General features: G+C 33.1%; 1 protein-coding gene across 3 annotated transcripts in view; it reads right to left on the bottom strand.

Moving 5' to 3' along the window:
• The window catches only part of LOC143223353 (fizzy-related protein homolog), a 28,386-nt gene extending 7,909 nt beyond the window's left edge, over window positions 1–20,477 (bottom strand). The window contains exons 1-11 of one of the 3 annotated variants that reach the window (XM_076451235.1): window positions 20,358–20,477; window positions 18,991–19,074; window positions 18,019–18,116; window positions 17,568–17,687; window positions 16,362–16,490; window positions 15,941–15,994; window positions 13,523–13,627; window positions 7,909–8,130; window positions 5,819–6,043; window positions 3,476–3,772; window positions 3,031–3,135 (exon numbers count right to left, since the gene is read on the bottom strand). In XM_076451235.1, coding sequence (XP_076307350.1) covers window positions 3,031–3,135; window positions 3,476–3,772; window positions 5,819–6,043; window positions 7,909–8,130; window positions 13,523–13,627; window positions 15,941–15,994; window positions 16,362–16,490; window positions 17,568–17,687; window positions 18,019–18,096 — 1,335 coding nt within the window. In that variant the 5' untranslated portion in view covers window positions 18,097–18,116; window positions 18,991–19,074; window positions 20,358–20,477. Of the gene's footprint in view, window positions 1–3,030; window positions 3,136–3,475; window positions 3,773–5,818; window positions 6,044–7,908; window positions 8,131–13,522; window positions 13,628–15,940; window positions 15,995–16,361; window positions 16,491–17,567; window positions 17,688–18,018; window positions 18,117–18,990; window positions 19,075–20,205; window positions 20,234–20,357 lie in introns of those variants that run through there. The other 2 variants (XM_076451237.1, XM_076451236.1) reach the window with 2 other exon arrangements.
• Between the last annotated feature and the right edge of the window lie 4,700 nt (window positions 20,478–25,177).

The raw sequence follows: 25,177 nt of genomic DNA, 5'->3' as shown, positions 1-25,177 counted from the left end.
GTAAGCCATTGATAGATGACTATGTGGCAACAGTGACTGACTATTGTCCACGCAACTGCTCATTGTATTCTAAAGAACCTTGACACATTTCATAGTATCCTCCTCTATGGTGGAATCCTGCATGCTACATGGTGCAGAAGGCTCAAAAACAGACCCGTGATATCTTTCATAGGTACCCCACACTTTCAAACTACATTGCTTTCCAGTTGGCCAGTGTAAATTCTCAGCAGGTAAGACATGAAAGCCAGAAGGAATCTTGGATTAAGTTCACAACTAGGATCTCATCTACCACCAGTTCCAAAGCAATATAGGACAAGATTCGAAAGGTTAATTGGCATTATACTTTTGTCCCCTTTTCAGTCTTGCTCTCCAATGACTAGGAAGTTACTGATGCCAAGGGTATCACTGATACTCTCAGTGAAAGCTTTTCTTGTGCATCTAGCACTTCTACTTCATTCCCCACCTTCTCAGCCATCAATATTTGAGCAGAGCTATCACCTCTTTCCTTTCAGGATGATCATCTCTACGTGTATAATCGCCCCTTTACACTGATGGAACTCAAGTTTGCTCTTCATTGGACTGGCAGTACATCAGTCGGATATTCACTACAAGATGTTGTGCCATCTTTCTCCTGCCTCTCTTGCTATTCTCCTGGTTGTCTTTAACTGAATCTGGCAGGAGAATTCTCTTCTTGATGCTTGGCACCATGCTTTTGTCCTCCCTTTTTCTAAACCTAGAAAGGATCATAAAATTCTTTCACACTACTATCTAATTGCTTTGATGAGCTGTCTCTGTAATGTCTTTTAGAAAGAATGGTTAATAGTTGTCTTGTTTGGTTCCTCAAATGAAACAACCTCCTCTTGCCCATCCAGTGTGGGTTCCAACAATAGCACTCCACCATGGACCACCTGATTTGACTTGAAACATCAATGAGGGAAGTCTCTCTCAAGCAACAACATCCTGTTGCTGTATTTTTGACCTTGAGAAAACTTATGATACTTCATGGAGGTATAGCATCCTGCGAGACATCCACTCATATAAGTTTCATATCCATTTGCTCATTTTTATTAAACTGTTTTAATGTACCAGTAATTCCAAGTCTGTGTAGGTTCAACATTTTCCCTCACAGGAACTTGGAGTCCCTCAGGACTGTGTCTTGAATGTCACACTAGTCATTACAAAGATTAATGTCACCACTGAATAACTCCCCTCTACAGTTGCAAGTGGTCAATATGCCACCAACATCCACATCTCATGTCAATCATTGAGCATGAGGTTTATTGAGTGATAGGTACAGACTGCCTTCAATCATTTACTGAAGTGGATCACAGCAAACAGTTTTACCTTTTCTTTCTCTAAAACTGTTTGTATGCACTTCTGCTACCAATGAGGTATTCACCCTCATTTCAAGCTCCATCTTAAAAAAGATGTGCTTTCGTGGTCCCTGAAACACAGTTCTTGGGTCTTATCTTCAACCATAAGCTGACCTATATTCCACATATCAAGCAGCTACATGTCAAGTATACAAGGGCACTGAACATTCTCCATGTCTTCTCTTTCACCTCTTGGGGAGTGGATTGATGATCTATGCTAAAAATCTATCATATCCTCATTTGATCAAAACTGGACTTCCAACTGGAAGTACTGTCTTCTATTTGCTGAACATCTTTGAAACCATCCTCCCATTTGCATTTATACGATTGGTTCAAAATCAGGTTACTCTATGGTCTCTGCCATGGTTTGTTGTGGTTCGGTGGTTGCACACAGAATCCCCTCAACAGTTAGGGTATGCCATTTCCTTTGCCCTGAATTACATAGAAACTATGCAGTATACAAACTGTACTATTTATACTGATTCATTCAACTCCCTACTGGTTCTGGAATCGATTCACATTATTTTTTATCCTGTTCTTGACAATATTCAAAACCAACTGGTCCATTTCTCTTTATCATCTATTTTTATCCATTTATTCTGGATAACAGGCCACATTGGTATTCCCGGAAACAAGCTTGCTGACACGACAGCTAAATCTGTTTGCTCTGATGCTATCAAGGCCATGCCTGTCCCATACATGGACTACAGTTCTTTATTCAAGGCTTGCCTTCACACCAGTTGGCAGTTGACATGGAGTGAGCAATGTGATAACAAGCTTTTCCAGATCAAAACTGCTGCTGCTCTTTGGCTATCTTGCTTTCATAAGGATCAGAAAGAGGATGTTGTCCTGGCTAGGCTATGCATTAGTCACAATTTTTTATTTCATCAACTTCTTTTATCTGGGACCAATGCATCAATGTGTGACACTCAAGTCACTACAGTCCACATTTTACTGTTGTGTAGCTGTTACGACTGTGAGCAACAGCACTATTTTAGACATATTTGTATTGTGTTCACTCTTGACACTGGACATTGTCATTGGCAATTGTGACACTGTTCACCTCAGATGTTTTTAAATTTTTATAGACCATTGGGCTTTAACTCTATCGAAGTTTTAATTCTAAAATTGGGCTGTTTTGTTTTAACATGATTCCTTTTTACATATTTCAATAATTTTACTTTTATTTTTAATTTTTTACCTGTTGTTTGGCACAGATAGCCTAGTTGATTAGCACCAATAAACAATCAACCAATAAACTTTCATTAACACAAACACCTTTTCCACAAACAAACAGAAATGTCCTAAAAAGAAGAAAAAATCAAAGCAAAATTATAACTGCAGAGAGCAATCTCAGATTTTATCAGAAAAAAAGTACAGCATTAATTTTTTAGTCAAAGAACCAAAGAAGATTACAACTGATATAAAAAAACAAGAGGGAACCCACAATAGCTGTGACAGTTGAAATTATATTTAGGCAGAATTAGAGTAAATTAATTACTGAGATCCTGGGTATGTTGAAATACATCACTTAGAGGTTTGACCTTCTGAGCTGAAACCTGTAACTAGGTTTTAAATCAGTCAAAAGATGATGGAGCTATGAACTTCTACACAGCAGTTAAAAATATATGGACAGTAAAATGAAATCTCTACTCACCAAGTATAATACCCTGTAGGAATGTCCTGTTAATTTAGCTACTTGAGTTAATGAAGGGTATTTCCACACAAGAATCTGGTTCTGTGAATATCCATGGGTACTCACCTATTAAACAAAGTTGATGATCAATTTAATTTCAATTCTTCCTCTCACCTACCAATGTCCAAGTATGCTTTTAACACATCAATTTAAGTAATAATCCTAAATAAGCCTAAAGGTATATTTAAGCTATGCATTAATGGATAAGTTTCATAAGTTACAAACGTACAACTGAAAAAAATAAACACTACTCAAATTCATTTTTAAAACAAACAAATACTAAATAAAAATAATTAAATTCTAGACCGATTATTTCATTCTGTCACAAAAAAAAAACTTAATATGTGAAATCTTTACACTAAAATGGACAATAAAACAGTTGTCATATAATAATAAAGAGACTCACTAATTCTGATGCATGCTTAGACCACGCTAAGTTGCACACTTGTGACCCTGTGTCCACACACTGCATTGGCTGAGCAGTTAAGGTGTTCCAGAACCTTATACGTCGATCAGCTGTGCCTCCACCACTGGCAAGAAGCCCATGGTGATGTGATGACCATGCTATAGCCTTGACAGCAGCAAGATGTTCAGTATAAGTCTGAACAGGCACCACACTATTAAGACTCCACACAAATAACTTATTGTCATTCCCTCCTGAGGCTAAATGTTGGTTGTCTGGTGACCACTTTAACCCACAAACCTAGCATTAGAGAAATTGGCATTAATATGATTTTCTTATTAGCTACTGAAAAGAAAATAAGCATGTGTGTGTGTGTACACGCACATACATGTAATGTACAGTGCATATAATATGAAATTGCACTATTAGAAACAATTGTGGAAATGCATAAATGAAACACAAATGAGGATTTTCAAAACTATCAGCAAGGAATGCAATACATTATTACAGAAAATATAAGAGAAAATGTTGTACAGTGCACTGGTATCTAGTATTTGCTTTAAATATATCAGTAAAAGTTTCTGTGCTTTCAAAATTAACATATCATTATAAAATCACTTTCTAAATCTCTTTTATTACTCTCCACAATTCAGTCAAGGCACATGGTTGTTCTTTGACTTTCTCAATTTCCACCCAAGTCAATAAGCCCAAGTAGGCTCCATAAAGGCCAAACAACAATTAGATGAAAAAATCAGCTCCTTCTTCCAACTGAATACTGTTTTACATTTGCTGTTTGCTTGGGATCACTGCCTTTCTGAAAGATGAATCTATGCTCAACAGGTTTTATTCTTGAAAGAATTACACAATGGATAAAAATCTGAATGTACCTTTCCAGTGTCACAGTCCCATTAATGTTGCATAGATCTCCCACACTGTTGGTCAAGTAGCAGCTCACACTGATTATTGTCCTTGAGTGTACTTCACAAGAGATTTTGTTTGTTGACCACAATATTATTCTTCTTTCCAACATGAAACAATAATAAATTGTTGCCAAACAATTTGATTTCAAATTCACCTATAAAGACTATCCTCCTACACCTTTGCTCATTCCACTGTTTGAAATCTAATTCTTTAAGTACTGTTTCTTGAACAACTGCACATCCAATGAGGCTACTCTGTGTTAATGAATATTCACTGACATGGAGATAGCTTTCATACTTGCACTTTCAGTCAAGTCACTAGCAAGGTCTTTACTATATTTTATAGTGTCACATAAAGACCATGCCCACAGTTACTTAACATTACTTTTAGAGAGTCTGGATTTTCTAAGTTGACTACTTGAATTATTAACAGTACTAGTTTCATGTACCTCCTTCAGTTTCCATAGCCTTTACTGAAACACAAAACATGGCATCTTATCTGTACTTGGAGCCATGAGTGTATTCACCTCATTAATGCTGGTAAAAAATTCCAATTTGTTTATTTTAATAGACATTATACTGGAGAGGTACTGTAAAATTTGGAAAGCAATCAAATTATAAAATATCAACATATGATTGTACTCTAGTACAGTTAATTTTCAACACAAAGGGGGGGTTACCCCCATATTATTTACAAACATTTCATTACCTGTTGCCATAACTACTTACACTACTCTAACTTTTTTCTGCAAGCATTTAAAAGAAAAAGTCTAATTAAAAACTGTACAAACTGGGTTGCATGCTATTCTCCTGATAAAAACAATATTATTTGCTTGACATACTAGGATACGTTATTATGAAAAAATAATAACCTAAAAAAGTATTCAAACAAAATTACTTATTTTCCACATAAAATAAATTATAAGTCTTGAAGTAATTAGTGGAATTAACTTTAATGCTTTTAGTATTTTTGTTTAAATTTTGGTATGACCTATGTATTATTACAAATCACACAAAACCATAGACCTACAATTTAGTAAATAAATACCTTAAAAATGTATTTGAAAAGGTGATGAGGACTGCATGGATTTCCTTCAGTTAATCTAGGGTTAACATTAAGCCTTCACATATTTAATTCTTATGCCTCTTGTGCCAATGTTAAATCCCATCCTAACAGCTGCAGTCAATTCAAATATACTTAACTTTGTCTCCATAGTTGGTCAAATTTTTGACAGTAACATTTGTGTTCACTTACCTTTAGACATCATTACACACTTTCCTTAGTGTGGCTCACGAACCTCTAAATTTCCTAATTACTGTAAAACTTAATTATAACTTTGCATGAACAAAACCTTATTAACCTAAAATATAAAATTATAAATTATTAACTAACAGATATAATCTGAGACTAACAGATATAACTTGCCTCTTGTCTATGACCTGCTAGTTTCCTGTCTGGCACAGTACATGGTGTTCTTACATCCCTCTGCAGAATCAACCGATCTCGACTTCCAGAGGAAAGAATGTCTCCATTCCAAGCTAATGCTCCCACTCGAGCAGAGTGTCCTTCAAGTACTGATATCCTTTTATTAGCTGTTACATCCCAAACCTGAACATAACCTTTATGTGTACCTACAGCGACCAGGTGGCCCTATAATGTAAATAGCAATGTAGTCAAACATATAAGAAAAAAACAAATATTGCTTTAAATACACTGCACAGTTGTTCTACTGAAACTGTTTATTAATGCAATAAAATCTTACAGTAAATAAATATGCAGTTATAGGATATAAAATTACAATCTTTAATTGCATTAATAAACTGATAGTCCATTGTACACAAATTAGTGGTTATTCTGGTCATCAGAATCTGGCAAATTATAAGACAAAGCAACAAAATTGCCTTTCAATGACAATTTAGTATTTGTATTTTCAAACAATACAACTATTAAGCTTATCAGCTCATCTCTTTCAGAGTATGTGATTTGGATTTCTTGCAAAGCTACATGAAAGCCATCCCTAATTTAACAGTGTAAGACCAGAGAGAAGAAAGGTAGTCATCACCACCAACTTGAGTTACTCTTTTAGCAATGTGTAGTGGGATTGACCATTATATAACACCCCCACAATTGAAATGAAAAGCATGTTTCGTGTGACAGGGATTCAAACCTGCAACTCTCAGATTGCGAGTTGAGTAGCCTAACCACTTGGCCATGGTGGACCACCTCTTGCAGAGAAATCTTCATTTGAAAACATTTCTCCTTTATATTTTATTTGATCATTTCTTTTGTGTGCACATGTGTGTGTATGTAAACTACTCCTACTGAAGACCTGCTGCCAGTGCTTAACCAATCAGTATAACTGAGAGAAAGCCTCAAATCATACGTTTACCCTGACCTAAGTTGCAAGTGCACAGTAGAAAGGTACAACATTTGCATGAAACGTAAACATTGTGAATATGATTGCAATGGAGTTCGTATTGAAATTACAGTAATCAAAAATATAGGTTAGATCACTGAAAACCATTAGTATCCAATCAAATGAAGAAAAGTCTGTGAAACAGAAGGAATAGCAAGAATATGGTACTTTTTTCTTTTCATTGTCTTAAAATATTCAGTAGTTGACACACATAAGAAATAGCTGAAGAATGTCCAACATTGTTTCTACTATTTTGTGCAGCATTCTATGTGTTAAGAATATGCTGAAAACCATTTTTACTGTGTAAATCCAAAATCAAAATGAAATGGCCCTAAGTAAAATTAGCTTTGGTTTGGGAAATTTTTCATCATTTTAGGAGTTTCACTGCATTTCTTGAAACAAGTGACTAAACCCTAACCTTTTGCAAAGTTTATATAAAAACTTGTTCTACGAGGTTTCCTCTTGTCCAAAGTTGTCATAAAAACATGGCAATATCTACACACTGATGACTAATTTTAGAGCTACAAAAATAAAACAGATAATAACAAAAATTAATAAGTTCAAAAACATGAGCCTATAAAGCAGCAGGTCCTATTTGAACAAAACTTGTACTAATACAAAAAATCTTGGATGGCAGTGCTATAAGTTTCAGTGTCTGTTTCCCTACAAGGGCCTTTTTGAGAAATATATATTAAACAAGATTAAGCCAACTTTTAATATCCATTTGAGTCTTTCTACCCAACTTAGTTACCATATTTTTCGGTGTATAAGATGCACTTTTTTCCAAAAAAAGGGTTCTCAACCATCCCCCTGCATACCACACAACAAAGGTAAAAAATTTTATGCCTCTACTACTTTTGAAGCATTCTAAAGGATAATAAAAGATTATGCTGATGTTGAACAATTAAATAAATGATAACTGTGAAAAATATTTTTTATCCCTGAAGATAGCTTCAAAAATAGGGTGTGTGTCTTACACACCTAAAAATATGGAAATAAAAAAAAAAGCTGATATAAACACAGTACTATAACAACAACACATAGACAATGTTAAGAAATTTCAAATACTGGCAAAATTATTCCCATTGAAAATATTCACCCTTTCTGCCCAGGAAACTGATGTTACGGAGTCTCCATCAGCAGATAAGTCACACAGCCTTGTAACCTGAGATGTACATGCACTCCACAGATAAACACATGTTCCTAAGCCTACACTCAGAATGTTTGATGAAGACCAATCAACAAGGTTTAAGTAAAAGTCATCCTGTAGCTCAGGAGCATCAAGGACTTTAAAGGGAATTTTGGAAATCTTTCTGGCTGCCTATTAAACAATGAAAGGAAAATGTTAGTCTATAATAAAGATCTATGAATTACACAACATTTCTTCAATATTATTACACAAGTTAACATTTCCTGAAACTAAAAATGTATTTCCAATAATACCTCTTTTCATCTACAGCTGTTACTCAACTGTTAGGGTTTCCTCATCTAAGCATTGGTTTAGTTTTTATTTGCTTGCTCCAGTCATTTATTCTCCAACTGCCCATGGCAATATTTGTCTCATGACACTCTTTATCTACATCAGTATGCCTCCATTATGATATTGTACACAAGAACCTACTTCCTACAATATTAGCACTTCAGTCTGTAACATCAGCTCTCTGTGGGGATGACGAGTGAGAGAAGGTAAGTATTATTGGAAATATATTTTAGACTTAAAGTGTTAACTTTCAAAACATATATCCATCTACTTACACTACAGCTAGAATTCTACACTGATAAGGTGTAAGGGCCGGTGAATGTATTATCCATACAGAATGCATCTGCATAGACTGTGGTATGCCATTAGCAGATTAACTTTCTGCTGGAGGTAGTGTTAATAACAATTATATTCTTCACTTGGAACTTAAATCGTGCAACTTGGGTGGAGTCTATGTGATCCATCAACAATATAGGCCAAGCTCCAACCAGATAACCTTTGTCCCACTGATTGGGGTAGGAATTATAGGGCCATGGTTCTTAAATCCATGTTGGTGTTTTGGGAATTTAAACTGCAATACAAACATTTTTTTGGGAGGAGTGGATCCTAACCTGTAGTTATAGACTGATGCATTTTAAGCCACCAGATTTAAGATGAGAAAAGAAGTAACACTGCAGTGGACAAACCCTCTCCTCAACCTAAATAAATCCAAAAGACAGCACTACTAGCTCATAATGACAGGATTCTCTATGCTATACTCAATATGAAGAAACAGATTTCATCCAGTCTAGAATTATGAACACTCAACCTCACTTCTTACCTGTGTGGCCAGGGTAAATCCCACTTATCCCCAGAATTATGGAATGCATATAGAGCAAACTGCACTCAATCAAGGACCCAGAATAAAACCATTCTGCATTCAGAATTATGAGGAGACAATGAACCATCTTCCATAAATAACGTATTAATCTAAAACTAATCAAAAAGAAGGGTCATGTTCTTTCTACCCAACTGGAACTAAACTGGTACTGCAAGTAGGCATGTGCCTCTTCTACTGATATTTGGGTAAAACATCCATGGACCCCAGCAGAAGAGCCCCAAACTATGCCCTCTTCTCTTAGAATAGAGGAAAGTCTCTCAAACACTCTCAAGAAATAGCCTTTGTTCACCACCCCGGAAACTGGAAAGCAGGTGTGATAAGGATACTCTAGCTCCATTAGTAGGAAATGAAAGGAGGTACTACACAAAGAACAATGTTATGGAAACAGTATAATAGGCTAGTCAAGTTTCCTAAATTATGAAAAGTGAACTCGTTCAAAGGGCAGAGTCCTAATCTGCAGGCACCTGGTTCTTCTGCACAAAATACAGATATTGGCAGGACACTGTCACTATGAAAATAGGCAGATAGGAGTCAGCAGCATCAAATTTAAACATCAGTCATCCTAGTAAAAAATGACAACACACAGTGAAAAATAACTGTATGATAAATCTTGGAGAATCTAGGAATTGATACAGGTGAGAAAAATCTATGACCAGATACCAATCTCCTGTTTTCTTGGGCACAAAAAAAAATGTGAATAAAACACTAAAAGAACTGGTGCAACTCTCTCACTACCTAGTAGACCAACAAAATTCTGATAGCCCCAGAACAAGGTTCTGAAATCTGAATATCTGCAGAAAGTATAAACACTTCAAGTTGAGTGTATAATGGTGATGAAGATGTGAACTGAATGGCCAATATTGACTTAAGGACATGTAGTATCCATGGATCCCTGGTAAAGACTCCAGACTCCAAAAGGCATTTTAACCAAGCAGAGGATCCTCGTGGATATGGAAAGAATCTACTCTGGGTACCAATGGACTAAGGGGTTAATGTTAGGACATTCAGATAGGGGCAGGACTGATCTCCTGTATGAACCATGGAAAGAGAAGATGTTAATAACAACAGAGATGAAAGCAGATGTGCAGCACCAACCCTTGCTGCTGAAGACTCAAGAACATCCGTAAAATCAAGGGTCAGAAAAAAGGAAGCATAGCAATCAGTAGACAAACACCCTCAAACAATGCATCTCTAACCCCAATATCCCAATGTTAAAAATGGTCCCTACTCATCATAAAATTGATATGGTAATCACTGATAGTCTTCCAACAAAAGTTGGAGGAATAATAAATATCTCAACACTGTATATACAGCAAGACCAATCCTAGGAAATTGTGATTTATTCAGGTCGACTACAGACTCTGTTCCAGAACTCTAAATTTCAAGAAGCAAGTTCATTTTTTGAGAGTTGAAATCCACATTCACTTGGTGGTAGTAGGCTAAACCATGTAGTTTCAACAAATGTGGCAAACAATGTATAGCTGTTCCTTTACAAAACTGAGTAGTAAACTTCCTTGTATTAACCATAATATCAGTGGTTGGAGGGAGAACTAATTATCTGCCCTCACACCTTTCAGTCATCAAGAAAGAAGCAGGTTCAAAAGCAACTGGGAAAAGACCCAAACATTACACACTTGATGAACCAACTGAAGAAAAGAAGCCAAAGATGGTTGATTCCAATTTGGTCTTCCAAGAAGCTGACAGGATAAAGAGAGGCAGAGTCAAAAACAAATCTAAATTCTCTCCAGAATGTCCAGGATCACCCTCAAGTGTAGCCTCAGAGCCAATTAGAGAAATATCCCTGGACCAAATATATGTCTCCATCTCACTATGAAGGTTTCGGACAGTCTCAACTGAAAGTGACACCAGCACTGTTGGTCAATACTAGACGTCAGATGTGGGAATATGGAAAAACCGGATTTGCTACGATGCTCAAAATAATAATATGAAAATTCATGCCATATATTAGCATGTCAAACAGGGCAAAAATACTTTTACAAAATCAATTTGGTAACATGAAGAACATTCAAAAACCTGTTAATGAACACTGAGCTGAGAAAAAGTGCTAATATTATTTGAAGAAGGTGCTTATATACAGCACCCAGATAGAGGTTGCATTAATGTAGGTGGAGAGTCTCACAAAACAGATATCTCCAAGGGCAATTATATGGAACAGGCAAGTGAAAATAAGACCAATTCTTAGATGGACAAAGGAAGAAACCCTAATAGTCAAATAACAGCTGTAGTGTGAGTGTAAATACATATGTTTGGAAATTAGCTATTCGCTTTATTGGTTAATGAATCAAATTCCATAACAATAACACAGTACAACAAGATCACATACCACATGCAACTTGTATTTAATGTAACATGGCTTTCACTGGATTCATGTAAGATTGCATGGTAAACTCATGCATTTACTGCACATTAAAAATATCACTCCTCTTACCTGCAGGCATGCCAATGACATTTATGAAAAAAAGAGGAAAAGGTATATAGCCTGGCGCCACAGCGCGACTAAGTCGCACCTGACAAGGGGGGTCCGGGGTCATGCCCCACCGGGAAATTTTTAAAAAATGGATGCTATTTGGTGTGATTTGGTGCAATCTGGGACATAATTTCTTTATGTTTTTTGACATTGCAATGTTGGAAAAGTACACAATATATATCATATAAAATAACAAAAGGAAATTAAAAGACTAAATCAAACTAATAAAAACTATAACTTTCATTTACAGTTTTTAGCAGATTGATTTATTCTTTTAATTTGCATTCATTTTTTGAAGATATATCAAAATATCTAAAATTAACAAATAAAATAAAAAGTAAATAAATGAAATTTAAGATTGTTTATTTGCTATTTATTCAGTTTAATTTTTTTTCTAAATCAAAATATATTAGTAATATGAGTTAATAAAGCCAAAATAACTCAGTAAATATTTCACATACAAATAATTTCATTATTATCCTTTTTGTCATCAATAACATCATCATCATCAACTACTGGTATGCTGCCAATTAAATGTTTTACAGTCATTGCCAATAACTACTTCTCTGCTGCATATATTCCATACAATTTTCAAATCACGTAAAATTACTCTTTTGACTAATCATGACTACCTACAGTTCAAATTGTTCATCTATGCAATCTTGTCATTATACTACTGGTACCTTAATGTCAGTGAATTTTCCATTCTTTCACAAATTGACAATACAAACTAAAACAGCATATGAAGGAAAGCTATGACATTGCTTAAAAATTCAACTACTGATATGGTTCAATATTAAACTACTGATATCAGTGATATGCCTCAGAAATTAAATTTTGTACAGTCACTGACATCAACAACTACTGCTCTGCTGCATGTATTCCATTAAAATTTCAAATTACTTAAAATTACTCTACATGACTACCTACAGTAAAACCTGTTCATCTATACAATCTTGTCAGTAAATTACTGATCATATCAGTATATTTTCATTCTTTCACAATACAAAATGAAACAAATCAAGGAAGCTTTGACATTGCTTCAAAATAAAATTAATGATATGCTTTAAAATAAACCACTGGCACTGTATGCAGATAATAATAAAATGTTTTTCAGTCACTGATATCAACTTCTGCTCTGCTGCATAAATTACAGTCAAATTTCAAATCACTTAATTTCCTTTAATCAATCTTGGCTACTTTCCTCTTTTTCGAGACAAGGGTTTCCAGTGCTCTCTTCCGAGCTTTTTTTCTCTCCTTCTCTGAATGGGCAGCTCTCTGTGCCTCTGCAGCTTTCTGGACTTTTTCTTTAGCCAAGGTGGCTGGGCCAGATTTCACAGAACCATAGGCCTCAAGCCTTTCTGCCCTTTTCTTCTGATTCTCCCTCAGCTTTGAGGTATACTTTGAAGCTGCTGATCTAATGTCCTTACACATTCTCTTGTCTACAGGATCAAAATGAACATCTTTCCTTTTAAACATTTCAATCGCTGTTGTTTCTTTGGAGCGTAGAGAATCTTTTATCGTCTGGTATGCACACGATACCAGACCACAAGACCTGCAACGAGACGAAACGAGACTTCCTCCAAGATGGCGGTCAGATTTTTTTTTCTGCAATAAACATTGAAAAAATACGATTTCTCCTCAAAAACCACCTACCTGGCCCCCAAATCGCTCATATTTTCTCCTCGAATTTACATGAATCTCGTGGGTGATCATTGGCCGTTTGAAAACCGCGGAAATCCGCGTTTCAGCGGAAAAATGGCACACATGTACCTGTGTTGTTACCAATGAAGAGTGCTGACAAGTAAGGCTAAAAACAAGGTTTCACAAATGCACAGAAAAATATATTAAGAAAACTCAATAACCTTTCTTGGAGATCTTAACAATTTTTGACTTTTGCTACTAACTGGAGATATGGAGTATGGTGAAGATGGTTCATCCAGAGAATTACCTCGTCTAATCCGAAACTGTTAAAGATAATATATAAAACTTTCAGATTATCATCAGAATTGAAACTTCATTTATAATAATATCTATTAAGTACAATTTTGATAATATACAAAATGCAGAACTTTGTTAATCACTTTTCAACAAACATAATGATAGTTGCCTTTCAGATAGTGAAATACAAGTTATCTCTTTTACTTGGTCTAAAAATTTTTTTAATTTTCCATACAGGCATCATTTTCTTTGTGTTATTAGGTTTAACTAAGTTACATTCAAAAGGTTTATTAAACTACTTTATTATCACTATGTGCAAATAAACTTAGTATCAAAATGTAGCTAACAATCCAAATGTTAATACATACATGTTTAAAGTTCTTAATTTTATGAGATCACATAAACACAATAAATCCTCAATTTCCTCTACTTTGAGAATTGTGACATTTGTTCTCTGGGTCTTTCCTCTTCTTCAATTTATTTACCATCCCCCTTTGGTCCATTCAAAAACAACTTATAAGTAGTGCCTTACATAATTCAATACAGCAATATGAAATACACGTTCATGACCTCAAACTGACCTTTACAGTTTCCATACTATAACTTCTAATATGTTTTGTGTAACTTCATAAACTTTCTGTAGATATTATAAATCTTTTCTTGACAAAAAAATTCACAATTTTTAATAAACTATTTTTACAAAAATTACTCTATGAATATACTGAGTTAAAGTGTTAACTACTCCAAGTGCAAAGTGATTTTCATGTCAAGATTAAAAACACTTTTCTTCATTGAGTACCACTTGCATAATTTCTAAAACCTCATATTTCAAACATTATTTTCAGCAAAATTTATATTTTATGTTATTTTCTCTATCCAACTCTATATGGAGTTGGCCAATTTGACTGGTCTCATAACCACTTGGAGATAAAATATGAAATAAACCCAAATCACCTTTTTCTTTTTCCAATGGCTTCAAAGGGTAATAAGAAACGTTTATCCTAAATAGTTTAAGGAATGTAACATTATACATCTGTTTATACCTATATTTTATTGTTTAATTACCATTTGAATCATGTCTACCTAATAACTCTACAACACATGCTTTAAATCACTCAGCAAATTAAATATTGCAGAAACTACTCACAAAGCATATATCCAGAAAAATTTGTATAATTATTTATTATCTTAACTCATGTAACCTAGTAAGTTTCTAATTTTTATATTTTATAATAATAAGTAATTAATACATGTGAAAACCAAGAAATGGTACTTACCTGGGTCATATTTTTCTTTACTGTTGACTGTTGTTGAAACTTAAGCCTACTACACTAATTTTTTGTTTAATTAAACAATGCACCTAAGAAAATAGGATAATAAGTAAAAATTGGACAACACCCTATAACTATTATAATTTGTCTGACTTTCTAACTATGTGATATGAGCCATTTTAAATTCAGCTAAACTAGTTAATGCATTTCTCATGATAATAAAATTTGAACTGGAAGCAAAATAAACAATTTTCTTTACAAAAAACAACATGAAATAATATGTCAATTGATAGATTAAACTCTGGCTTTCTACTGATTATAAATAACATTAATAATTTGTCAGAGACAACTATTAGCAACTTGTAAAAGAGTAAATGTAGCAGATGGGTAAGGCAAGTAGACCCGGTTTTCTAGCTTATGATTCCATAAACAAATAAGGTTAAAAGCTATAAAAAGTATACTTTGCTTAAGGAATGACAATATTATAATGAATAATTTGCACTAAATTACATATGTCTTGGAGAGATGGTACATAAATTAGAGAAAAAGGAAGATCTACAGAGCAAATGTTACAATTCTCATACTGAGGATGTTTTTTAAACATTATACAGGGTGTTTGGAAAGTCACTGTGCACTTATATATTTATTAACAGACATGTTTCAATGTAGAATACAGGAGGTAAATATGAATGACAATTATAAAAAATGTTGAAAGTGACCCTGTTGGCATCAATACAGGCCTGGATCCTTCTTATTTTGTTTCTAAACACTGCTATCAGTTGCTGGCTTGAAATAGACTGAATAAAATATGATTACAAAACTGCACAGTGACTTTCCGAACACCCTGTAGAATTAAAATTTATATAAAATTAAAATTTGAATTGTATCTACATTTTGATGCTGAGTTTATTCACATACTACTATAATAAAGTAGGTTAATTAAATTTTGAATGTAGCTCTCTAAAAGGGCATGGCATGCACACTTTGTCCTGTCTGTAATGACAGTGTTAAACTAACAATATTAAATAAATGTTACTGGAGAATCTCATATGAAACTTTTAAAACAAACCTGAAAAGGTTTTTCCTATCAACTGGAGAAAAAGCTTTCCTTTCTTCTGTTTGTTCCTATTATAAGCATCAAAAAATAAGTGCATCAGGTTTATCAAATATTCATTACAAATTTTATATTACTACATCAAACATCCAAGAAAATAACACAAACAGCATTCACAATAGACCTATGTTTCAAATTCAGAAGTCTAGTAGCCATAATAGCTTTCCTTCATAAGTTTGTTTAATCTCTATAGAGGATTTTAAGTAATTTCTTTTATTGTTTTTCATTCCAATGTTATCATCAAATAAACTATATAAACTAGCATTTTTTTCAAATTATCTGAATATAATATTTGTTTCCAGTTGTTTTATAAAGTGTACTTGGAGGTGCATTTAAAATCACATTTTTCTAGTTACAAAAATATATTTTTTCATTAACCTTGATATCTTCTATGGCAGCTCCTAATAATTCATTCTTCAACAAACAGCTATATGCTATACCATCTTTATTTGATTCTGCTGTAGTATCTTTCGCTTTCTTGGTTTGTCCTGGTGACTTGCTACTATCCTATAATGTATCATTAAAAAATATAATTTTTTTTTGTTTATCAAACATTGTATTTGTCAGCCAAAAGAACCTAACATACAATATATTCAGTTACACACTAAATAATTCAACAGTTTATGTATATAAAATTAAACAAAAACATTTTAAGCTATAAACAAAACATAACATCATCTAATCATCCTTAGTAGTCAATGTTAAATTTTAATTTTTGTACAAAGTTAAATATAAAAATTCTATACTATGGTAATAGTTTTTTGTTTTTTTGTTTTTGAATTTCATGCAAAGCTACTCGAGGGCTATCTGCATTAGCTGTCCCTAATTCAGCAGTGTAATACGAGAGAGAAAGCAGCTAGTCATCACCACCCACTGCCAATGCTTGGGCTACTCTTTTACCAACTAATAGTGGGATTGACCATGACATTATAATTCCCCACGGCTTAGAGGGTGAGCATGTTTGGTGCAACCGGGATTCGAACCCACAACCCTCGGATTACGAGTCGAATGCCTTAACACACTTGACCATGCCGGCTTCATTACACTGAAAATACAAAATATATATACTTTCAAACTACAAAATGAATTCACCAATATTTTCAAAAATTTGAACAGCAAAATTAAAAAAAATATACTTAAGTAATATCTTCTAATACAGAATGCCTAATGTAGCAGAAGTATATAATAGTATTTATAGATAACAAAAACAAAAAACATCTTAATACATTTTGTATATCTATTTCTGACCAAAAACCCACAATACATTTGATTCATCTTCTTAATTTACATTTATTATAATAATAACAGATTTGATAACATTTTAAGTAAAAATATTAATAATGCATTTCAATTACCATTGACAATTATAACATTAGTTATTTTCTTGAAAATGGCTCATTTTAAATAGCAAAAGTTATTCATTTCTCAGATTTGTACATAGTAGTAAACATTTAGAATTGTTCAGTTTCTTGTGTTCCATTTAAATTAATAAAATTATTCTTGTTCAAAAGCATATCTGGCTTCTTCTAAGGCATTTAAAAAGTATAATTGCAAATAAGCAAATAAACTGCTAAAAGAAACAACCTGTATCACTGAAAAACTGGTATTCCAATTTGCTCCTGCCCTAGATGGAATGAAGCGGTCACCATAACTGTCTTTTGAAGGTGAAGTGATTGACGTAAGAGAGTTTCGATGTGAAATTGGCTGAAAAAAAAATTATGAAATACAAATGAACTTATCAGCAATGCACACAAATGTTTTATTACCATAAATATACTTTAATGTCAAAATAAAAACAATAATGTTTCATATTTTTATTAAAAATTTAACACTAATTTCTTAACACTTGACTTATACAAAGCTTCAGTCAACTAATTCTTTCAAAATAAACCAAAAATAACAAAGTAAAATTATTGACATGAGTCAATACCACAAGATTAATACCACAATATTAATTATAGATGCAATTACATTTCCTTATTTCTTTATTGTAAGCTAACAACCACAAAAAAAAAAAATTGAATAATAAACTTACTGAATTTACAGGTGAGAGAATGCTACTTTGCCCATTCTGTTGTCTTAATAAGCGTCTTTCATATCCTTGATCCAGCATTTGTAATCTTTATTCCCTAACTAAAGAAATTTATTACATTTTGACCTTGACTGATAATTGAACTAACTTAACATCTATGCTCAGAAGCTTTCTATAAATGGTAGTATGTCAAAGTATCAGACCTTATAAAAACTATCATTATAACAAAAAAAAGTTAAGTAATTTGAATTTTGGGAATACACTGAAAACTGAGAAAGAAAAAGTATTATAGTAATTGTAGTTTTCATAAACTATCTTAATTAATTGCAATTGCCAGTGTAATCACACTTTCATATTAATTATGAACACTTTAATGTGTAAATACTTTAATATAATGTAGGTAGCATATGGACCTGAGCCACTGATTTTCTTCACTCTTAATATGAAAAACAGATGAAGTATAAATTTATTCTGAAACCAAAAACTACTTATACAATGGCCACTAAACACCATATTATTATTATTAAAAATAGTGAAGCAATTTACAACCAGCAGCTTAGAGTAACATGAAATAAAAGGTGGGTAATGATACACAAAACATCAGAGTAAAAATATATGACCATCTCCTTAAACAATTTTGATGTTAAAGTAAAATGACATAAAACTAAAAATGCTGTATCAAGCAAGCAATGTGACAATTTTATATGGTTTCAAAATACTGAAAAGTACAACAGTGTGAGGAAAAATGTATGTAAAGAATAACAAGAATTTACACAATGTTACTTTTAATACAAAATGTATTAATTTGTAAAGTTACTATTTAGTTCATAGTAAGAAACTGGTATTTGCTATTGGTATATATTTAATTATTAAATTAGCTGATCTGAAGAAAGGATTTTTAACATTTATGGAATATCAATAGAAATATGCACCTGATTTAACAAGAAAAAACATTCAGAGGTGAAAAATTCTTACCACAGTTTAGTCTTTATTAGATCTACTTGGTCCTGATCATCAATTACAAGCATACCTTCTTGTTTAAATGTGTAACATATCCATCTAGAAAGAATATCAGTAGATTGATATACATTTAATGTCTTTACTTTTATTACCTCTTCTTGCTCTTCTGTACATTTAAGCCATTTATATAAACTGCTTCAAATTCAATGCATTATCAGAAAACTAACACACTACACATTACCCAGTGTTTTAAGTTCTCCTGTAGCCTCAAGTAGCAAGTTACAATCATTTCTTAGCATTAAACTTGCTATATAAGATCCTAATCTAACAATTACATGATCATATGCTCTTAACTATAAACATTCTGGCATTTTTCTAGTTTTTGACCAAATTAATCACACAAAAATAACATGTTTTATAATGTATATTCTTGAAATATCAAGTTACATTCTGAATAACCTCAGATTTGTTACTTATTTCAATCATATGTTACAACAAAACATCACTCATGAGTATTTTATAATTGGCTATAAATAACAAGTATAATTATTATTTTATAGTAATATTCCACATTATAAATCACATAATGTATGATAGTTATTAAAATATTAAAGAAAATTAAAAGTATTTGACTAAAAAGTAACAATTAGTGAAAACCAATAATAATTGAATTTAATAAAAAATAATGTGCATTTCCTTGGGGTAAAATACACGTTTTGAAACTTTCAAGTTTTTGTGTAGGATATACAATCTATATCAAAAATTTTCAAGTTCATTGTCGACGATTTCATTTTTATTGATTGACACTAATAATATAACTAATTGTAATTAACCATAACTAACTCGTTAACTACGTCCTAATTTATTAAATATCAGTCTTCGTTGTAATTTGAAAGGACAGCCTACAACATACCATAAGGCTACACACAGTTTTAATACAAATTATAAAAAATTACAAAGATACATTTTTTAAATTTACTAGTCGTAATTGATATTAATAAATTATTAGTACGCCTAATTTCTCACTCACCCCATAATATTAATTAATATACCATAAATTGTCATGACGTTAGTAGCAGTGTAATCTAAAAATAAAGTATAAATTTATATCGGTAACTGTTATATACTAATACTAACACTTGTTAACAATAAAATTAATTATGATCAAGAATAATATTAGCGCACTAACAACACTCATTGACTCAGAATTAACAATAACATATGGCTTACATACAAATGTTCAATAGTTGTCACAGTCATAACTACAATATATTCTCAGGTAATTTCGCTGTAATATTCGGCGAAAAACTTGAAAATAATGTCAACACAAAATGTATCGGGTTAAAAAATTAAATAAGTAAATTAACGAATATAAAACTCACCAACAGTACACCTCCGATAAGATGATATTTGTTTGAGACCGTATTATGAGATTTTACGAGATTTGGCTATTAGCGTCACTAGACGGCTTTCAGTGAGATGAAAATTATAAATGGTTGATTTTAAAACTCGAAGGTTGCACTTTGTAAAGACAAATAAAATATATGCTATTAAGTGTTAATACTCCTATCAGCCGTTCTGAGAAAATTTTTATTTCAAGTGGGCTTCTCGTCATCAAGAATTAAATAAAGTTTTGTTTTTTTTTGAGCTAGGAATTAGAATCTCCAAAGTTTGCACTATGTTTTCACTGAAAATGTTCTACACTGTAAATGTATTATGAGAATGACAGGCAGTCCCGGCATCCAGTTCAAAAGTTGATAAATCATTTCTGGTGGTGAGTATTTCTAACTGGCCGACTTTCTCCTGATCAACGATTCAAAATTAAGAACAACTATGCTTTTTTATTTTGCCAACATATAATACGTTACATTGCTTACAATGAATGCAATCAATTAAACACATAGTATTGTTTGTTTTGAATTTCACACAAAGCTACTCGAGGGCTATCTGCGCTAGCCGTCCCTAATTTAGCAGTCTAAGACTAGAGGGAAGGCAGCTAGTCATCACCACCCACCGCCAATTCTTGGGCTACTCTTTTACGAACGAATAGTGAGATTGACCGTACATTATAACGCCCTCACGGCTGAAAGGGCGAGCATGTTTGGTGAGAACGGAATTACATAGTAATGTAAGAAAACTGTATTTTGACGCTGATAAAACTATTTTGTACCATGTAAGTATGTAATACTGTCATTGTGGTTAGATGTAAGACTAAGACGTCGTTTACGTAGCAGTGTTTGTCAAGTCAATATCATTATGTGGTTTGATTTTAGAATGAAATAAGGTTACTTTCACATTTGTGACATAGCTGTTGGTATTTTAGTAAATGAGTAATGTACTTTGATTAATAAGTAAATTATAAATATTATGAGCAATTCTTCAAAGAATTCGATTGATTAGAGGAATGTAAGAATCAAAGGAATGACGCCAGTTTTGTTCGTATTCGTACTTTTGCTCGGTTTTAGGGTGTCATTGTTGAGAATGAATGGGAATATCGTATTTGGTTTTAGAAATACGATTGTGCGAGTACTCTCTGTTCAGAAAGAAATGTTTGTATCCATAGCAGCTAATTCGAAAGGCTTGTCATTATAGCATAGACATTAGTAATTAGGGGTGTACCTCCACTTCCAAAGGATGCTGCATCAGTAAGGGGTCCCAGGTTGGATGGAAATAAAAAAATGTCGATCGAGGGTTACATAATTATTACGTAAACCGCAATCTAAGGGTTGTATAGTAGTAAGGTAATAGGCATCATAGGGTGTGGCTGTCTTAGGCTAGGGGTAACAACATAGTTCGATAACAGAGGGCCTGTTCCTACAGACAGATGCTGTTTTCAAGCTTTTATAGGTGAATTCTTGATGACGTATAGACGAATTGTCTTACCAGGCGTATCATGTGTTTCATAAGGGCAGATTGTATTTCTATAGGCGGACAGCTGTTTTCTTGCTGAAGAGACAATTGTTACTTCACTCGTGGTATCTTAAAATAGACAACTGTTTTTTTTTTCTGTTAATGAGTCTTGTAATGCTCTGGAGCTTCCCCACTCCTGTGTTCAAGTATCAGTGCTTTGAAGTGGGCGAGGTGTGTGTTTTGAGAAACCTGGCTTTGTTTATGTTATTTTATTTTAGTATTTAGAACCTACTCTATTAAGAAACTTTTGTTAATATTTTCACATAAGACCTGCAAAACAGAATTTTTGGGTAGATTATAGAGCTTCCGAGATTGATTGTACGAGTTGGACTTTTAGTTTAACATTATGGGGATTTTCATCGAGCTTGAATTATTTTTCATCTAGAACTTACAGCGAGGAGTACTCATACAGAACAGGTGAGAGAGAAGCAACCCTTTTTTAAAAATCTCTCTCTTACAAATTCCATACACCAACTGCAAACACATGCCCTCGTTTTGTTTGTGTAATGTGTTTATTTTAATAAATGCTGATTTATATATTTCACGTATTGACCACTTTTGTTGACGAACTCAAGAGTTTAGAGAACCCCATACTCTATAGCATGGTATTTAGTAAGATTCCTGTTCAGTGGACACTAGCTGTTTATTATAAAATTGAGCTGTTGAAAGTCTGTGAACTAGGGATTATCATACTGTTAGGTCAGATAATAAACATTTTATTATAATTCCTCCTTTTAAACTGAAATTAGCTAGAATAATAAAATAATAATTGACTTAAACTTTATTCTTCCATTTCTGGTGAATACACAGAAATTGCCACAACTGAAAACACCTCATAAACCACGTTAACAATTTGATATTAATATATTTGTTATGAAAATCTGCAAGTATGACTCACACCTTGGCATAATAATAATATTGTTTGATGTACAATTATAGAATCTGTATGTAGGGATAGTCAATGTACTTAATACAAATAAACATGCTAAGAAATCAACAATGACCGAGAGTTTTACATTAAAATATGTTTGTCATTCATTTTAATTTGTTTATCTACCCAACAACCCATCACTAAAATACCAAATCATAAAGTGACCAACATGCCAAATTTGTTCATTTTTCTTCTTGTTTCAGTCAAGTTAATTCCACAAGTATTTTAACACTAACGTCAGTTTAAATCCAAATCCACTCAAGGTTTTTGTGGACAGTGTACAGTCATCTCTTAGTCGGAATATCTAGCAATAATTTAAAAAAATCATAAGGCTAGTGCAAACGATATTATAATTACCATCTGAAGTTAAATTTTTAATATAGAAATTTAGTGTCCCTTTAAAGCTTAAATACAGGATGAAACAAGAACTACCAGGCAATAACAGATGAACATTAAATTATTGTAATATTCACTAACTGCCAGTCAGAGGGTAAAAACTGCAAAAATAAATAAAAACATTTTGTAAATGTAAAATGATGTAGAGATGGCAATGTAAAAAAAAATGCAAAGAATATTGGGATGATGAAGCATTACGTAGACCATCCCTACATTACTTTCAATATTAAAATGTAAAATATGTACGTGACTTTAATATTTATGAAGTTGGATGTTACATATTTGAGTATTATGAGGCAGTTTCTTTACCTTGTGGAGTCAAACATGTCTTGATTATTTCAGACTCTCACTTTGTGGTTGATTGAATTGACCAACCTTCTAGCCATTGTGTACTTGGTGCATTTTACATCCACCACATGAAAGCTAGGCATGAAGTAGATAAACGTTGACTGCCTGAGGAAAATAAAAGTCTGACTGAAGCTGATGTAAAAGAGAGAGCCAAAGAGATGGAAACATCTTGGCATTCTTAAAGATACTGAAAGACTGGAGACCAAAGCTGACCTGGCCAAAGCACTACCACCAAAAGAACTCAACAGAACAAGGAGAGAACTAGTGCAAGAATCTGGGGTCTATACACAAAGTCAGAGGGTAAAGTACAGGATACCAGAAGGATGTGAACTGATCGTTCCAATGTGTGGCAAGAGTATCAGCCTGAGGCATTCTGAAATGAGAGCAAATTCAACAAAATACTTGGGTTTAAAGCATCTATTCTGTGGGAAGATATCTGTTTGAATGAAACATTTGGTAGACTACTATATTTATTACATCTGGAATATGACAAACAAAGAGAGCAATCTAATGTTTGTATGACCCAAAAAAGAAGATTCAGTGTTCGAAAGCACAGATTTGGAGTGAGTGCCTCCTTGATTTGAAATGTATGAGGCAACCATGGAATTGTTCAATTGAAGTATTATCACCTCCACTCGCAAAAATTTAAGACACTGAGTCATAGATCATTGTCTGCACAAAAGCCTGTAAATTCCATATTCCTCGTACAAGTGCCCCAGACCTGGAGAGCAGCATCTTAAAACGAGGGGAGTAAATATTCTCAATATTTGAGATGCAGTGATGTAGTTAGTTGATTGTTCAGCTTAAGTTGTAAGTTACAAATTTGGATTTAAAAAAAAAATTTTTTCTAAGCATTCATTTATCTTTTACCCATTCTTTTATTCTGAAGTGTTTACTGTTCAGTTTTTCATTAGTTTTTTTGTTTTTGAAGGCAAGTCTAAACTGAGTCAATGACTTGAACCTTTGCTACCAGAATCAGGGAACATAAGCACAAAAGATCTTTTAATAACTCCGGAATTTCCAAACCACCAAAGTAAAGACTAGCAGAAAAACTGAATAGTGAACATCTCAGAATAACAAACTCGGTGCAAGACAAATAGATGCTGAGAAGAAAAAGAAGCACTCCTAATTCATAAACTAAACTGAACAATCAACCAGCTACATCACTGCATCTCAAATTATGATCAGCTCATCATGCCCAAACTGGTCAAAAAATGAAAACTTCATCCAACAAACAATTGTCAGTATCTACAAGTGTGCTTGAACAAATGTTCAGATAACAGTACACCATAAAACAGATAGAGTAATTATCATTAGATATGTTCTCCAATATTATTGCATCAAAACACGCTACTTGGGATTACTTAAGTTCAGAAAGTTGAAATGATTTTTGAATTTCACAATACTGTTATTTTCCATGTCATTGGAAATAGCCCTGTGGCATAGTTTCTGTAGCAGAATGCTCTGTCACAAGGCTGTTATGTCAAAAACACACAATGACTTCTATTTGCTTTCAATAAGCCTCTTAATTTAAAAGGATGATGGTCTCCTTATACCCATTTTTATAGTTCTTGATGCAGAAATCCATAGACGCTGCAACCAATGGCTTAACCAGTA

The sequence above is a fragment of the Tachypleus tridentatus genome, chromosome 8, assembly GCF_004210375.1.
Source record: "Tachypleus tridentatus isolate NWPU-2018 chromosome 8, ASM421037v1, whole genome shotgun sequence".
NCBI classification, from domain to species: domain Eukaryota; kingdom Metazoa; phylum Arthropoda; class Merostomata; order Xiphosura; family Limulidae; genus Tachypleus; species Tachypleus tridentatus.
Note: the sequence above shows the minus strand (reverse complement) of the source record. Positions and strands in the feature narration are given on the sequence as shown.